The following is an 18602-nucleotide window of genomic DNA, read 5'->3' as shown; positions in this document are numbered from 1 at the left end:
ATAAGCTTCTGAGATAAGAAAGTTCTCACAGCTCTCTCTTCTTAATAATCTTTTCATTCTCTATTTATAGAATAACTTCTTCTTATTTTCACTCTTCAGCATGTCTGTAAGAGTCAAGAAGATTCTTATGAATATAAAGATAAATTATCTATAAAAATTCACAAAGCTCAGAAAGATCTGAATCTTATAAATACTAGTTAACTCTGATTATAATAGAATAGTTTTAACTTATAAAGGTTTTATCTGAATATTATCTGTAATAATTACATATTCTAGAAAATTAATCTGATAGATACTGAAGTTGTACTTTACAAGCTTAATATACAGTTCTGCCTCATCTAAGACCTTCAATACACTTTATATATACTCAGTGTGTTCTTTCTTCTTCACAGAGTATATTATCACATTATTCAGATATATTACTATAAAGATATTCAGATATATATGAAGTATTCTATTAATAAAAGACTGAAATATTATAAGAGTATTAATCAAATCAAAAGACATCACTAGATATTTAAATAGTCTTAATATAGTTCTAAAGACAGTCTTCTATTCATTCTCAGCCTATATTCACAGTTATATATATACATTGATTACATTCAGTTATGTGAATATAACAGCTTCTGTGAGATAGTTAATTACATTCTCAATCAGAGATAGAGAGTAGTGACTCTTTATTATCTTGAAGTTCAGATTGTAATAGTCTATACATAGTCTGAGATCTTTATTCCTCTTCTTTATAAATATTACAGAGACTCTCATAGAGATTTATAAAGATTAAATAAACTCATTCTTCAGATTCTTCTTCACATAGATCTGCAAGACCTCTGTTTCATAATAAGAGAGTTTATAGATTGATTTTTAGAAGAGTTTCTACTCTTCTACTAAATCTATTATCAGATTCTTTTCATAGTGAGAAGAAAGCTTAGCTATTTTTATTAAGCTGAACATCTCTGTGAGTAGACTGACCGTGTGACCGTGTCTGAGACCAGAACCAGATTTTTTGATAGTTTCATTATCAATTCGACTGATCCCATTACACGGTTTTAACAGTAGATAGTAGTCTCATACTGTCTCAGTGAGACTTACTGTCTACTCTTGTCACATTTTTCAAATGAGATTATGATTTTCACTTCTCAATTTAAATTATTTTTATTGCTTTAAATGACTTTAAATCTCATTTGAGTGTTATCAAAAAGCATTACTTTTTAAAAAATTAAAAATAGTCTAAAAAAAACCTTAAAATGTCTAAAAATAGTAACTTTATGCCAAGAATGGGACTAAATGGGACCAAATGGAACCACTTTCTCATTTTTTTCAAGTCATGATTTCATTTTAAGATCTGATATATAGTCACTTTACATGTTTTTTTGATAGCCAGTCCCAGCGGGATTCACGCCAAGAAATGTATGAGACCAGACCAAATGGAATCAAATGTGAAATTCATGATCCCGGCGGCCAGTCTATCTGTGAGATCTCAGTATTTCTCTGATATCTGAAGCTCAGTTTCTTACACTGTTAAGTTCTCAGACATTTATAAAGTTATTATATAGATGAGCTTGTCTTCTCTAATTAACTCTGCAGTATTAACTAATTCTATCATAGTCTGTTAAAACAGCTATACACTATCTTTTAATAATTTTATTTTGTTATAGTCTCTCTTCACTGTACTTGTTTCCTTCTGTTCTTTTCTATCTATCTATTTAATGTGTCTATCTTTAAGACTATGTTCTTTTTTCCTTTGTTATGATATTTTCAAATGGTTTCAAAGTATCAGAAGGTGTTGAAATACTGCAATTTGTAAACAGTTTTTGTATTCTGAGCTGGAATTTTCTGATTTTGCATATCTGAAATTGATAAATGTATAATAGTTGACTCTATAGATATAGGAAAAACCCTGAGAACTAAAGATTCTCAGGTAGATGTCATAGTCTCTGACTGCATACATCTATAATTGAAGAATAATAATAATAATAATAACTAATTCTATCTCTATAAGTGAGTCTGCTAACACTGACTAGAAGTATAAACCTGACTTGTAGATAGCTATGTACAGATTATATCTTTAAAGTTATACAAGTCTCAAGTACATGTTATCTATAATGTCTGCAATAATCACAGTTTCTGTAAATCTTCTTCAGATTTCAGAGAGATCTTGTAATTCAAAGATAATTCTTATAAGTCTCTCAGCTCTCAGATCTGAGTTCTCACATTCTGCTTATTATAAGAGTAGATTTTCAGTTTTTATCACTCAGCTTATTCACTCTGTAAGCTTTAGAAACACTACAGTGATCTGAAATTCTGAGTTCATTAATACTTTCTATACTTACAGAGTAGTAGTACTGTGATACAGTCTCTCTCTATAAGTAAGCATTTTTATCAGAGAAGTAACAGATTCAGATATCAGCTTTAAGACTCTTAAGAAGACTGTTACTGACTCTATTCATAACTTCTTAAATTTCTATTTTAATTTATTCAGACAGTTTATATAAAGATGTTCTGATTTAGAATAGATAAAGTAAAGACTCTTTTTCTTAATCTCTCTATTATATACTCTGTTTATAAGAGCTTGTAAAGCTCTCTCTTTCTACTTAGAAGTCAGATATAAATCTCTCTATATCTTATTATCTTTCTCTGATAAATCTGTTCTCTATTATTCTGACTCTTGTGAGACTGATTAATAATTCACTCTCTATAAGTCTGTGACTCTCACAGTAATCTGTAAATAATAAATGAGAGTTATCAGTTTCTTCAGAGTTAAGAACTTAGAGTCTTACTCAATGTGCTTATTCTATATATCTTTATTCAGTCTCTTTATAAATATTATTATTCAGGTTTTGTTTCAGAGCTTTGTTTCTACAGATCTTAATTTATATCATAATTTTATAAAGCACTGTGAGTAGTTTTTATCAGATTTCTCATCTCTTTTTCTAATATTAATAATTATAGCTTAGATATTCTCTGTCTGACTTGTAAAGTCTCTCAACTTATTCTTTAGATAGATCTTGAGAACAGATCAGCAGAATCTCTTATAATTATTTTCTAAATAATTCAGTCAGTTCTTGACTTCAGTGTAGTAGAGATCTGTTATTATATAGATAACAGCTTCTTTATCTTTCATATCACACAGCTGAGCTTGTAAGTCAATTTTAAATACAAACTTATAAAAGCTTTTATAGATTGTGATTTAATAGTTTATCTTAAGTAATTATAACTTAAGAAAGTTTCTTTTCAGTTTATAAGTGTCTTTGAAGATTATATCTAGAGACTTAGTTTAAGAGTGTTTACAGATAGTAAGTATTTCTTGTAGAAAAATAGCTTAATTCTGTAAGAAATGCTTAAGAATGTTCTTCACTGAGATTGATTTATTCATAAGTTCAGAGAGTTTCTCTGTCATAGATATAGAGAATAATATTCTGTAAGTAGTTAATAAGTTCTCTGAGACTTCTTTTACAGAGATTACTTATAATTCAGATAACTGCTTCTGAGTGTCTGCAGTAGAGTTTACAGAGATTGAAGTATATAAGTTTCTAGTTCTTTCAGTTATAACAGATGATTGCTGACTGACTGAGCTTGAAATGTAAGAATAAGTACTTACAGACAATTATTCAGATATTCACAGCTTGATATAATATATACTGTTAACTACTAGAAGTATTCATAGTAGAAAGAATAAATGTAGAGATTAAATATATAATAATATTCAAGCTGAGTTATGAATAGTATTCATGAACTTTAGTCTATATAGTTATATATAGTCAAGAACTGCTAATTCTATTAATTATATAACAGATAGAAATAGAGGTAAAGAATCTGTAAGAAGTGAGATTTCTTACAATATATCTATATAGAAACTTGAAATAAATCTTTCACTTCTCAGAATTGATATAATATATAAAAGAAAATTCTTGTTAAATTCTTAATAGAATATCAGTTTTATTAATAACTTTTATATCAGTTAATATATTAATACATCAGACTTTATAATTAGAGTTATTAAATATAGTCACTGATTTAATATCTAGTACATATTTAACTTTCTTCTAATATTTTTACAACTTATCTCTCATAGTGTCTCTTTATATAAGAACAGATATAGTGAGATGTTATGTAATATTAGCTATAGCTATTTAATTTTAAAGTATTATCTGTATAAGATTCATAAGATTATCTGCAGTGTAATAGATAGATTGATTCAGATTATCATTAAAAGTCAGTATTTTAAAAATAAGAAATAGTAAAGAATTTAATAAGTTGAAATGAACAGATTCTGTAGATGAATATTAACTCTACTTTCTCTTATTTTAAAGCTTCTCTATTGTTTCATTATTAAATTTCATACTCTGATAAAAACTGACATCAGTCTTATCTTATAACTTAGAAACTTTCTTATAATAAGTAATTATTCTATTAATAAGTTATTTAGTAAAGTAAGTAAATCTAGATCTTAAGCTGAACTCTGAAGTAATAGATGTATTACTTATATTAAGATAACTCTGTTTCTTTTAAATATGTAAAAAAAAAAGATATTCTTTACAATAGAGAATATACTTTTTTAAAAGTGTATAAATCTGCTAACTGATAAATTCAGAGAAAATGAAATATCTCTAATAAAAAGTAAGAGTCTTCTTAAAAAAGATAAACTACTCTCATTAAAAATATTAATACAATGTTCTAAAAAGAAAAATGTGTTATTCAGACTATTATCTGTAGAATAGTTGAAGATTGTATTGATAGATCTATCTACAAGAACATAATATATTGGTGGGTCACGTGATCTAGTGGGATCGCTAACCGCAACGGCCGTAACGGCCAACAGTTGTATCATACTTGCTTAGTCAGAAAAAAAGGTCGAGGAGTCGATAAACGCGGAGATCAAGTTGGCACGCCAGTTGTTGGCTTCTCTCCGACAATGTCACCCACTCCCACTCTATGGCCGACCGGAAATGATCCCCTTCAATTCGTGTATTTTACACTTTACATGGAGATGTCACTCCCCATCCCTTGTTTTGTTAGGAAGATTAGTAAAATTGGTACCCTCAAAGCATCTCTCACAAGAGAAATGCGCATTCACTATTTTAAAAACATTTCACACCTCACGCCCTCGACGCAAGATGGACAAAAGCCCTGCAGCTTCTGAGACTGCCCCTAAGTACAAATACATTGAGGATTGTGAATGGCTAGAGAGGTACTGTCCAGGCGGCTTTTACCCGTTAAAGCTTGGTGATCAACTCTGTGATGGACGTTACTCTATTGTTCAGAACCTCGGATTTGGCGGCAGCTCTACAGTATGGCTGGCTTCTGACCAGAAGCAACAGGAGTTAGTTGCTATCAAAATAAAATCCGCTGATTCTGCCTCGAAATCTCAGGAAGTAGATATTCTAAAACATCTTCATCCACACCCATTGATCAGACAGCTGCTGGACAATTTCATTGAAATTAGTCCCAATGGAACTCACAATTGCCTGGTCATGGAAACGGCTAGTTGTAGCTTGACACAATCAAAGTCCTTGGCCTTTCACGGACTACTGGATCTTCGTATCGCGCGAGCTATTGCTGCAGACCTGGTGTTAGCTGTCCAGTTTTTACACGGACAAAGCATTATCCACGGTGGTGAGTAGATAATCATTCCTAGATATACACAGTGTCTAACCAATCCTACAGATATACATTGCGGTAATATCTTTCTTCGACTTCCCGCCGACATTCGCCGAATGATAGATCCTTCACAACTGTATCAGAAATTCGGCAATCCAATTCTTGAGCCTATTGTCCGAGTTGATGGCAAACCTCTCCCGGCAGGAGTTCCTACTCACGTCGTTGGGCCTGCAAGAGTTGGAATTCAGTCTGACCAAATCACCCCTACCTATTTGCCCATCATGCTCTCCGACTTTGGTTCGAGTTACTACCCTAGTAAAACAAGACGGACTAATGCATATACACTGCCCCACCTTGTTCCACCCGAAATTTTCTTTCTTGACAAACAAAACGATGAATATAACCTTTCATTCCCCAGTGAAATTTGGACCCTTGGATGTACCATATTTGAAATCATTGGTAGTGGGGGCCCCTTTAGTACCTTAGGTGGAGGCATACTTCAGGACCAAGTCAGTGTTTTGGGAAAGCTCCCTGATCCATGGTGGTCACAATGGGAGTCCAGAGCCGATTTTTTTAATGAGGATGCAACTATTGATATCACAACTGGTGCTCCTTTTCAAGATAGCCTGGAAGAACGGTACGATTGGTTCGTTAATACAGCTCGGCGGCGATCAGACATGGAAGAGCAGGGGGAGGATGAGAAGAAGGCTTTCCTACATATGATTTGGATGATGCTTCAATATTTACCAAGTGACAGGGCTACTATTCGGGATGTTGTTGAGTCTGAGTGGATGCAAAGATGGGCGTTTCCTGCAAAGCAGGAAATTAAGTAAAAAATCAGAAATAACAATGTTCAAATCACTACCAAATTGTGGGTAGAACTAGCGAGGGCAGTTTAGAGAGTCACCCAAAAGATATGTTCTGATGGCTACGTTATTCACTAAGATAGTTACAATGCTGGTCATTGAGTTGCGTTAAATCAATATGTTAATCAATAACTACATGTTCCCGATTCACTCAAGATTAAGCAAATTCCTGATCTTGTTGCTCTTCTTCAGAATCCGGTGGGCCTCTTTAGCATCAACTCCCATGTTCTCCTGAACCAACATCTTCAGCAGTTCAGGAACCAAGACCTTCTGAGCATACATCACAGTCCCATACTTTGATGCCACGCTATCAATGCCAGCCAGTGAGTCGATGGCGTCTTTAAAGTGAGACACGACATGCGCTGAGCTGAGGGGAAGGTCAGTGAAGAGGTTCCTCGGTGGGGTTCACAGGGTCGGGATTGGGGGTGGTGGATGAAGAGGTGGAGGGGGGTTTCTTCACTCACAGGATCTCATGGCCTCTAAGGCCATAGTAGCCAGTGCTGTGCAGGACACTCTGAGAGAGAATCTTTCTGCCATGCCTCTGCACTTTCTCGAGCACAACACTCTTATAGCAGAAGTGGTACCCAGAATCATTAAGAATCTGATGCAGGTGAGGATGAAATTGAGTCAACCGATCATCAAGGTGGTCCCATGCAATGATGGAATAGTGAAGTCAGGACCACTCACACCGTGCAGTTTCCTTTCAGTGGTTCTCACAGAACCGCAACTGCTCGCGGACCCGCATGCGATTGTTAGCAGCCTTGAACACACTGGAAGCCTCCACCTCAATGACAGAATTGCACACTGAGCACATGGCAGTCACTGTTGAGGACGGAGATGGTGTGCGGTGCTTCGCATTCGGCATGGCCCGGTCATCCGCTGGTTGGGGTTGTCCACCGGGATAGCGATGTGAAGTTTCGACGGGCGTGGGCGGCTTTGATATCAGAAGGGGTTCACCGGCTGATGCACGACCTAGTAGGTTCGCAAGAAGAGCAGGGCATCAGTACTCATTGCAGCACACCTTCTAAGCACTATTTTTCAGGCTCACGTCACACATAGCTGAGGGGTTACAAACGAGGATCGGGTGGCCGCGCTTACAGTTCCACTCTTGCCTCTGCTTGTTGGTGGGGGGGTTGCTTGCGTGTGTATTCTGAAGTTTTGCGTACCATCGCTGCCGCAAAGAGCCGAGTTGTCTGTGTGGAAACCGCTTCTCAATCTCCGTCCAGGAGAAGCTATTCTGCTTCAGGGTCATTAGACAGTTGTCCTCCTCTCAAGTTCAGTGGCGTCTTCTCCCGCCCAGATCCTCAATCTTCCATTCATTGTAATCTCTTTCAGCGTTGGCCGCAGCTGTCGTCTCGCCCGCGAGATCTGAGGCGGTCATTGAACAGCGCATGACCATCTTGAAAATGACATGAGCAACTCTAGATGACAGCATCACAGCTTCCCCTCAGGTCAACAACAGCAGAGGGCAACTGCACGTCTTGTCATCAATAGAAGGTCAGGGGTGGGTGTAAGTGTCTAGTTCATGATTTGTGTTCCCGGGGGTCGGGTAATGGTTCTTCACAGTTGTTGTTCACACTCTGCAGTTCTCCTGTTCAACATCTTCACAACCTGCAGTGGCTGCTGCCCTTGGGATCTGAAACTGGGGACGGCGCGATGCAGGGCCGGATGGCGGTGTGGAAAGCCTGCAATGCTTTGAAGGTGGTTTCATTGAGCCATTCTCTTCGCTGCTTGCACAGTAGTTGTCATCTGTATTGTCGGAGTGTGCGCTCGAGCTACCCATGTCAGACATGGTTGTGTTGTCTTCGACACACTGCACGGGCTTCCCGGGAAGCTTACAGTCCTGGGTATCAGGGACCTCACGCCTCGATCGTGCACGAGTCTTCTGTTGGCGGGTCCGGAGTCGGCTGCTTAGCCCATTCTCGTACCGCATCGAGCCTGACATGGCTTCTTCGAGGCGATCCGCGATGACCGGCACTTCGACGGCGACCATGGGGTGCATGTCACCGGTACCAGCCCGGGGCCGGCGTTGTCTCTTGAGTTGAATAGAATGCACACCGGCGATGCCAGTGCCGGCTTCGTTGCTTCCACCATCCGCCTTGGGAGAGTGAGATATGGATGTTGCACAGCTGGAAGTGTCTCATTTGGCAGGAGACATGAAGGTGCTGTCAACAGCGGACCTGTCCATAGCACTGTCATCAGGGTCTACTGTGATCAGCGGATTGAAGAGCAGAGGGTCATCAGAACTGCTTCAGGACCATTCTTGTCTATGTAATGTATTCTGATCTGACCCCGGCTCCAAAAAGCCAGCGTGTGGAGTCGAATCCAGTACAGGCGTTGAACTGCTGTCGCCAGGAAGAGCCTTTGTGCCGGCTGATCTTACCAGGCCGCATTCTACAGCAGGCGAAGGAACCGGTAAGGATTCGTCGTCCTTCTCCCAGCCTCTGTCCTCATCTCCGTCAGAAAAACCTAGGAGACACTCTGGTGTTAGAAACCGGTCTAACCAGATAGAACAAAAAGAAAGGGAAGAGAGAGAGAGAGAGAAAGAGAGAGAGAGAGAGCGAACCGGCTACTCACCGTGAGAACCGTGCCTCTCATTCTGCAAATACTGGCTCGAGTGTTCGACAGCTGCATCACTGGGGATGAGGACATGAAGAGAATCAAGTCCCGTGAAGAATTCATTAAAATCATTCAAGCAAGTATTCTCTGCCCGAGACTGGACCTCATGGTGATCTTTGAAAGAGGGGAAAGATGGAACTTGTGAAGAATGACTGAAGAGAGAAGAATGAGAGGGTAAAGAGTGAGAGAGTGTTTGAGAGCTGATGAAAGATGCAGGGACCGTCTGGAGAGATTGAGATGCAGAGAGTATAGAGTAAGGAGGTTGATGACTTGCAGGCATGGGACTTGAAGAGGGGGGATTCATGGAGTTAGAGGACTGAGGAGTTTTTGAGGCCCTGAGAGGGGGATTGAAAGGGGTATATATGTTCCAGCTGCTGGACATGTTTGCAGAAGAGATGGTGATCTCATGTAGTCTGTCAGAACAGCAGTGGTGAATCCACAGGGAAAAGCAGATCATTTTATCTACAGTTATCACTGCTCTGATGATAGCTCCATTCTCTCTGTTCCTCTAAATAAGCTTATCAGCCAGAAAAATCTACACTCACTCAAAAGGAGAGCCGATGAGCATCAGGCTCTTCAAATCAAACATCATCAGCCACCGCACACATAACAGCAGAATGTAACCCAAGCAGGTGTGAGTAGCAGCCAGCCACATCCATCGCCTGTCGGGTGGACGCAGAAGCGGCGCCACAGCCTCCTGCCGTCCCGGTTCAATTTCTCTCGAACAATCCAGGCATGGAAGATGCGAGTACCATGAACAAATTGAATGTGAATCCTGTGAGGAGTGTGGGAATGAGCGGCACACGGCGGCTGCGCACACATGAAGCTATAGCCTCGCTTACGCGGCCTCCTCGCACCTTCGGCCCTGCGCCTTCGTCCTCTTATCACACCATCCTTGCATCGCTACATGGCGTACGCGGCGTGGACATGCTCCGGAACGCCCGATGCGACTTCAGCTCGCTCGCGTACATATCGCAGGGATTTCCTGTCGGGGTTGATAGGTCAAACCCCAAAGATCGCCACACTGAGCTGAAACTGGGGTCCTTCGAACCACGGGCAGAAGGAAGGCTGGAAATGCAGCCCTTCCAGTTATTTCTTTGTCCGACACGTAGGCACCAGCAAATGACAAGTCGAAGAACGAGTCCAAGAGTCGGGGAAAGAATGGCGCCGGTTCAGCGACGCCGCAATTGGGATCGACCACCCATTCATTCCCACGGGGTTTTACTGAAATGAGGAATTTTTGCCATTGGCCGCTGAGCAGGAGGGACGTCAGCAGCAGCAGGAGAGAGGGGTTACAGAGGGAAACGGGGAACTGTGAGTCAGGTCAACCGGTTGCTGATACGGGAAGGAATTTCCTTTTTTTTTTCCCGGGGGGGGGGGGGGGGGGGAAGGGAGGGGAACGCATGTATCACTTCAACGCGAGACGGGAGAGAGTGAAAGAACAGTAGCAGGAGCGGAGGAAAAAGCAAGGCAAGGACACATATAACATAGGCGGGTTCGATGGTGAAGCCAATGCCGCAGGGGCCTTCGTCGAACGGCGGCGACCAAAATCAGAGCGATTGGACAGGTGGGCGGTGGCGCAGAGGCAGTGAGTCAGGGATACCACACCGAAGTCGAGGACGGGGAGGAGGACGAGACGGCAGGGGCAGAGAAGAGAAGGAAAGGAAATGGATGAAAGAGAGGAAGGGAAATAAGGATGCAGAAGTGCGTGTGCGAGGGAGGAAGTCAGGGCAGCTTTATATAGCACGTCGGAGAGTCGAAGGGGGCCGCCGGGTCGGCACCATGCCCGAACGGGGCAGCGCCAGGCCGCATCGGTCCGCGCTAGACCACACGCGGACGGCGCTTGACCGGATCGGGCGGGCAGCGCCGTTTCCGGCCGCGGGCTCGCCGTCGCAACCTTTACTATTTCAGTTTTATAAGATAATGAAAACAGTTTTAATTACTTATATATTAATACTGCAGTCAGTCTGATAAGTGTATAACAGTTTATTTACTTATTTTAAAAAGTAGTGAAATCACTTAAAAAGAAATTCAGTCTGAGATAATACTATAGTATAGACTATTATTACTATAAAAAATAAACTGATATATTATTACAGTAAAACTGAACAATCTTTTACAGAGTACTATTATTATTATTATTCTTCAATTATAGATGTATGCAGTCAGAGACTATGACATCTACCTGAGAACTTTTAGTTCTCAGGGTTTTTCCTATATCTGTAAAGTTAACTATTATACATTCATCAATTTCAGATATGCAAAATCAGAAAATTTCAGCTCAGAATACAAAAACTGTTTATAAATTACAGTGTCTTAACATCTTCTGATACTTTGAAATCATTTGACAATATCATGACAAAGAAAAAGAGAACACAGTCTTAAAGATAGACACATTAAATAGATAGATAGAAAGAAATTAAAAGAAAAAGATAAATGTAGCGGGCTGCGCCTGATCAATTATATAGACTATTCTGTTACACTTCACAGATTCCAACTGCTCCATTCTTGAATGCGTACACTCCGATTCTCAGCCATTCTCAATCACTGATTCTCAGCTGCAACGCGTATGCTCCGATTCTCGGCCATTCTTGATCACTAATTCTCAGCTACTATGAATATGTATAGATTCTTCTGCTCTGAAGCTTCACTGCATACATCATCACATACATGTATAAATATTCACTTCAATCACTGATTCTCACACTTTCTCTTTCTTTTTCTTTTCTAATGTTTTTCTCTTTATTATATAAGACCTATCAATATCATATCAATCTATTCAGTATAGATCTCTTATACTAGAAAAACATTCATTATCTTCTTATTAGAAATGATTATTCAAGTATCATCTTCTCATTAGAAATGATCACTCACTGAGATATCTGAATGCATAACAATGTGTAAGAAATAGAGAAACAGTTAAACAGTTAAGTAAATATCAAGTTCTTAGATAGAAGCTTACTTATCAGTCACTCTGACTCTGTAATAAGATTTTATAAAGAGAATATCAGTGAAAGATCTGAGAGTTCTGACACTCAGATATATAAGATATTCATATAATTACACTTCTTTAAGATTTCACAGATATTATACACTCAATGAATAATATGTCTAATGACAATATGAGAGAACTCTCAAATATGAGTATAGAAGTAATATCAGAGTGACTCTGAGTAATATTGAAATTACAATAGTAATAAATAGCTGATATGCATGCAACTCAACAACATCAATATAAAGAGATTCAATAATTATTATAATAAGAAACTCAGACAATTTCAACATCTACAGAATTAAATATAAAAGTACTGAAAGAATACTTAGATGCTTCTGTATATTTCAATACTTCTGATCTCACTCTCTACTCATCATGGAGAATGAAAATGCTTGCAAAACTGAGTGTGAATAGAGATATTATCAGTTCACTAATCAATCAAGATTGATACATCAATAAATGATTGAAGAATCACATGAAACAGAAGTTTCATTTATAAATAAAGACATGTGAATCAGCATTGTGAATATCTGATAATATTATCAAATATCTCAATGTTCTGTTTCAAGACACTACTAGGCAACAGAAAGTATTAGATTGATTACAGAGTACTTAACAGAGAAACACTTCTCTTACAATATTTATTCCTGACTTCAACATCAAGATTCTAGAAGCAGGTGATCAATCTTAAGAGAATTAAATGAAGATTATCATGCTTAAGAAGACATTAACTTTCAAACTCTTACAGACTCTTATAAGCATAGACAAAGATCAGACTTATGAAGACTTCTGCACACAGCTTCAGACATTGAATGATCATCTTACCAAGCTCAAGAGTATACAGAACAGTGATAGAAGATATTACACAGTCACTCATACACTCACACTGAAGAATAACAATGATGCAGATGCTATGAATTAAGTAGACTCAAATATCTACATATAAGCAAGAGTCTTCACTATTTAAACAGACTTTCAAGTTTCTGAGATCACTCTCAAAGAAGTCACTGACTGACATTAATAAGAGATATGCATCAACTATAACTGATCAGAACATATCACTTTCAACTACTGATCAACCTATATGACTTCACACTCAAGAGAAGAACTGACATCTTCTCACTCAAGAGAAAGATCAGTGTCTTCTCATTCAAAGAATGAATCAGTGCCTGTCTGTGCTAATTACATTGCAGTGAAGAAAGATTTGAAAGATAACTATAAGAATGCTCTGATGAAACAGAGAAAAGATTAGCTTTCATTCAAATTTACAAACAGAAGCTTGAAGAGGTCAGATGACAATGATTTGAAGAGAAAATGACAATGAACATGATTCTTATATCTACTGTGATTGATAATATGTATAATATGAAAGTCATGATAGACAGCAGTCTATGCTATTACACAATGATTAAATCTTCAATTATAAGATATTATAACCTTCAGTGTATTCTCTTATCAAGACTCTGACTTCTCACAGAATTTGATGATTCAAAAGATATTCACACTCATTACATAGTGAAACTAAACATAGATATTGAAGAATATCAATGTGAAGATGCCTATGTATACAAAGTTGAGAATCTTGACTATAATCTTATGTTAGAACTTGCCTGACTATCTGAGCAAGGCATCTTATTGAATGCTTAAAACAGGAGCTTAATATTTCTGAATAAAGATAGAATTCATGAAGATGATATTTATAAGACTATGAATCTTACACAGATCTCTGTCAATACTTATAAAATGCTCTGAAAAAGAAGTTACTATCAAAACTGCTGACAGAGTCATTAACAAAGTCACTGACAGCAGAATTATATATGAATCTATTTCATCAGTCTAATCAATATCAAGAAAGCTCTAGAAAAGTTATCTCATACTACAATAACAGATTCTCATATAAAACTCTCTCAACAATATTATGAATATCTAGATATCTTCTGATAATATAACATTATGAATATATCTTCTCTACAAGACTCAGAAGTGAATCACAGTATTAAGTTAGATAAGAAGAATGATAAGAATCTCAAGCCACTGTGAGACTCTCTTTATAATATATCTCAAGATGAACTTCTTCTTCTTCAGAAGACACTCAATGATCTGTTGAATAAGAGATTTATATATATTAGTAACTCTTTCACTGCAGCTTCTATTCTCTTTATAAAGAAGCTAGATGAAGAACTCTGATTCTGTGTAAACTACTGAGATCTGAACAGATTGATAAAGAAAGATCATTATCTCTTATCTCTTATCAATGAAACTCTAGCATGTATCAGATGAGCTTAATAATTTATGAAGCTAGATGTCATCACTGTGTTTCATAAGATTTATATCACTGAAGAAGATGACTGACTTACAGCATTTCAAACATATTATAATTTCTTTGAATGAGTAGTCACACTCTTTGAACTGATTAATATCTTCAGTACATTTCAGAAGTATATTAACTGAGCACTTCAAGATTTTCTTGATAAGTTTGTATCTGCTTATCTAGATGATATTCTTATCTTCATCAATGAATTCAGAAAAGAGTATCAAGAGCATATATAAAGAGTATTACAACAACTACAAGAAGCAGAACTATCAATTAATATTAACAAGTGTGATTTCAAAGTTAAGAGTACTAAATGCTTAGATTTCATCATAGAAGCTGACAAGAGAATTCAAATGAATTCTGAGAAGATCTCTATCATTCTTGAATGAAAAGCTTCATATACTGTGAAAGATGTATAAAGCTTCATTGAATTCACTAACTTCTGTCAGTGATTTATATGAAACTTCTCAGATATTACAAGATCACTTACAGAACTCACTAAGAAAGACTCAGTATTTCAATGATCAGCAGACACTGAAGCTACATTTATATAGATAAAGAAGATGTTCATTAATACTTCTCTGCTGATAATATTCAATTCTGATTGTGAGATAGTTGTTAAAGCTGATTTCTCTGACTATGTCACAGAAGAAGCTATATTACAATATGATGATAAAGATGGCTTACAATTAGACTGACTGTGTGACCGTGTCTGAGACCAGGACCAAACTTTACAGTTGTCATATTGCCTAAAAGCATTACTCCTGGTCATGATTTGTGTTCATCACATTGATTTCAAATCATGTTATTTCAAATATTAAAGGTTTCAGATTCACTTTTCAAATAAAAATCTAGTCTCAGATAAAGAATATGTTTGAATTCTTAGTCACATTTTCATTCTGATCTCATTATTGAGAATGGCATCAAATGAGACTATGAAATCACTTCTCACTTACATAATATCATAACATAGTGCTTATTTATTGAAAATTCAACAGAGAGTGTTATCAAATATTGTTACTTTTCTGAACACAGATCATAATTCATATAATTTTAATTATGAAAAAAACATAAAATACAAAAAAAAACAAAAAACAAAAAACAAAATAAACACAAGAAAAAATCACATTAAAAAAAAAAAAAAAGAAAAGAAAAAGAAAAAAACAAAAAATAAAAATAAAAAAAATCAAGATCACAGAGCTGCAGTATCTTTAAAATACTCACTTCTCAGAGTCTTTGTAATGTTCATTATCAATTATGTATTTCTCACAGTGAGAGTAACATGGCTACAATGAGTCATTGTCTTAACATCATCTAATAAATAATCAGTATATATCTGTATAAATGTGAATAATTAGAAAACATACACTTAAAAAGTGTGGCCAGGGTGGACTCTGCTGTCACTTGAATAACATCAAGGGCAGAATGCTGAAATTGATGATTTCTCTCATTGATTTTACAGACAAGGCATGTGAAGATGATCTTGAGAAATATAAGATTCTCTGACTTCTGATAAAAATGAATCTCACAGAGAGACTCTATTTTCATGATATCAGAGACTGAGTGTTATCAAAAAGTGTTACTTTCATGCAATACACATGCACTTACTGTGATGATTCATTCTCTGTACACATGACTGAGAGTTGTGGCTTTCTCACACTGCATGGCTCTTCCTGAAATACTGCTGTTAGTTTGCAACTCATGCAGCCTCTCAGTTCAGCATGCACTGTGTGTATACAGCTCTGTGTGCTGAGGCTGTGTTGATCATTATAATCTGATATGATACTTGCTTTTCACAAGCCATGTTTTGTTTGAGAAGAAGGAAGAAAGACATGACTGTTGTTTTATTGAGAAGAGAATGAATAATTAGTATTATTGAATTAATTTGATTCATCTGTATTTAAAATTTGATTAATTTATACTCTTCAATTTGAGGATTTCTATGAGTGTTTTAATAGTTTTCATACCAGCTTGAACTTAGTGATGAATTGAAGAAGAAGAGAAAAGAGAGAAGAAAGAAATAAGAATAACTTATCTTTATAATATGAAAACAGAGAATCACTGCAATCATTCTCTCTAGCAACAAAGATCTGTTTTCTGCATGTATTTCTGATATAGATTATATGATAAATGCATACAAAGAATATCAATAGTGTATGTATTAAATGAAGATAATGTTGCTATGCAACACTGTAACTGTTTCTGTACATCTCTGAAAGCTGTTAATAGTTTCTTTATCTCTTTATATTTGATAAGTCAATAATATATTTCAATGCACTCTCTCTTTCATCATTATCATCATCATCATTATCATCATTACTATCATTATTATCATCATCATCATTATTATCATCATTATTATTACTATTATATCATTGCCTGCCTTCACTCTCTTCTCAACACTTATCAAAATCAATCATGTCATCTCTCTTCAAATATTCTGTGGTTCTGTGAACTATCAAGGCGCGTGAGCGCTGTTACAGATTGAAGAAAGAGGAGAAGAAGATGTTCAAGCATGAGAAGACAGATTGTAAGACACATTATAATGCCTTGAAGAGACTCTGTAAGAAAGTAGAATAATAATGATTTTAAGTAACACTTCTGATAGATTTAGACTGAACTAAGTATAGAAATAATATGAATGATGCTGTCTGTGAGAGATTGAAAAAGAAGACAGTGAAGAGTCTTATACAGCAGCAGTGAGATCAGAAGAAGTTCTGAGAATGATTTAAGATCAAGATAAAGAGAGAGAGAGAGAAGAAGAGTGTTACTGTAAATAAGTGATAACAGAAGAAGATTGAGAAGATATTAAAGTGAGAGACAAAGAAGCTAAAACTGGTAAGTTTTTTATTGAGAGATAATGATTTTTGATAACACTTCTGTTCTCTAATTGATTAGCAGGAGCTGACAGAGAAGAAGGGGATTGAGGCCATGTTCAGGTCTCAAATGCACTTCATGATTCAGAATATTGAGAAGACAGCCCTGCTCTCTGAGCATGTCAATCTGCTTGCTGCTGAGATGGAACCTGAGACAGCAGATCAGAAAATGTGGGATTTTGAGATACAGATTGACCTGGCTGAGAGAGAGCAGTGAGAACCCTTCTCTGAGAAGGCAGTGAAGAGAGATTTTGAGGTGATTATCACCTCAGATGAGAAGGAGAAGAAGAAGAAGAAGAAGAAGAAGAAGAAGAATGAGAAGTAAATTATAAAGAATAATAAGAAGAATGAGAAAGAAAAGAAGTAGATTTTTTTCTTTTTATATTAGTTAGTTATAAGTTTAAGTTTTTAATTATTAATAATTAAAATTGATTTTGAGTTTTCAAAAATTATTGTACAAGTTGTAATCAAGTCAGGAATGATATATATATATATATATATTTAACTATCATGATTCATAAATCACTATAATGTATAAGTATCAACATTTTTTCAACATTGATATTCACAATATTAATATATTTTTAATGATATTATCTGATAATATAATTTGATAATGCTCTCTTTCACAATATTAATATATTTCAAGAAATATGACAGAGATTAATTAAGATTGTTTATTTACTTTTATACATCAATAATATTCAATCTGAGTTAGTACTAAAATTATAACTAAGCTAAGAAATAAGATTATTTTCTCTTATATTAATTCTTCTTACACACATTAGTAATCAGTTATTGAAAATAAATTGTTATCTTTCTTAAATTATTATCATATCTTCTGAATTCACTTCTTTCACTTCTTTTACTTCTATTGAAGATTTACAAACTCTTCAAGAAATCACTGTGAATCACAAAGTCTACATTATTTACAATTTAACACAGAATACTCTCTTTCAATTATGATAAATAATTACTTCATTCTTCACATCTGATTTCAGGTCACAAAATTTATGAAAAACTCAACATAAATATTGAGATGAACTATGAAATAATTATCAATAGATTGTATTACAGATTACTGGAGAGTCATCTCTTTGCTGTAATCACTGTAACTTCATTCAGAAACATTTATTATAAACTGATTATAACTCTGAAGGAATTTTCTGACATCTAAAGTCATCAGAATGCAGACAATAAAAGAAAAATAATCAGAAAATTACTACTGAGCTGATAAGTTACTCTATCAGATAATGATTTTTGATAATACTAACTTTCTAATTTGAAGAAAATTATGTGAAAATGACTCTGTATCAGTACTCTGATTTCAC

General features: G+C 36.0%; 5 protein-coding genes across 5 annotated transcripts; 3 read left to right on the top strand and 2 right to left on the bottom strand.

Moving 5' to 3' along the window:
- Positions 1–5117: 5117 nt before the first annotated feature.
- BDBG_03892 (CMGC/SRPK protein kinase) lies at positions 5118–6434 on the top strand (the record flags this gene model as incomplete). The annotated part of the gene is made up of 2 exons (XM_002625787.2): positions 5118–5616; positions 5668–6434. The coding sequence occupies 2 exons, from the start codon at positions 5118–5120 to the stop codon at positions 6432–6434; spliced, it is 1266 nt and encodes a 421-aa protein (XP_002625833.1).
- Positions 6435–6614: 180 nt separating this feature from the next.
- Positions 6615–7719, bottom strand: BDBG_16904 (uncharacterized protein; the record flags this gene model as incomplete). The annotated part of the gene is made up of 4 exons (XM_031724760.1): positions 6615–6834; positions 6932–7068; positions 7207–7439; positions 7566–7719. The coding sequence occupies 4 exons, from the start codon at positions 7717–7719 to the stop codon at positions 6615–6617; spliced, it is 744 nt and encodes a 247-aa protein (XP_031578000.1).
- Positions 7720–7743: 24 nt separating this feature from the next.
- On the bottom strand, positions 7744–9366 carry BDBG_16903 (uncharacterized protein; the record flags this gene model as incomplete). The annotated part of the gene is made up of 4 exons (XM_031724759.1): positions 7744–7866; positions 8047–8596; positions 8759–8936; positions 9045–9366. 4 exons carry the CDS (start codon positions 9364–9366, stop codon positions 7744–7746), a joined length of 1173 nt encoding a protein of 390 aa, XP_031577999.1.
- A 455-nt stretch (positions 9367–9821) lies between these two features.
- BDBG_03890 (uncharacterized protein) lies at positions 9822–10319 on the top strand (the record flags this gene model as incomplete). The annotated part of the gene is made up of 1 exon (XM_031721448.1): positions 9822–10319. One exon carries the CDS (start codon positions 9822–9824, stop codon positions 10317–10319), a length of 498 nt encoding a protein of 165 aa, XP_031577998.1.
- A 6591-nt stretch (positions 10320–16910) lies between these two features.
- On the top strand, positions 16911–17488 carry BDBG_16902 (uncharacterized protein; the record flags this gene model as incomplete). Its single annotated transcript, XM_031724758.1, has 2 exons — positions 16911–16925; positions 17294–17488. 2 exons carry the CDS (start codon positions 16911–16913, stop codon positions 17486–17488), a joined length of 210 nt encoding a protein of 69 aa, XP_031577997.1.
- Positions 17489–18602: the final 1114 nt, after the last annotated feature.

This window comes from Blastomyces gilchristii (genome assembly GCF_000003855.2).
Source record: "Blastomyces gilchristii SLH14081 genomic scaffold supercont1.6, whole genome shotgun sequence".
In the NCBI taxonomy this organism is placed as follows: Eukaryota; Fungi; Ascomycota; class Eurotiomycetes; order Onygenales; family Ajellomycetaceae; genus Blastomyces; species Blastomyces gilchristii.
The sequence above is the reverse complement of the archived record's forward strand: the minus strand, read 5'-3'. Positions and strand labels throughout refer to the sequence as shown.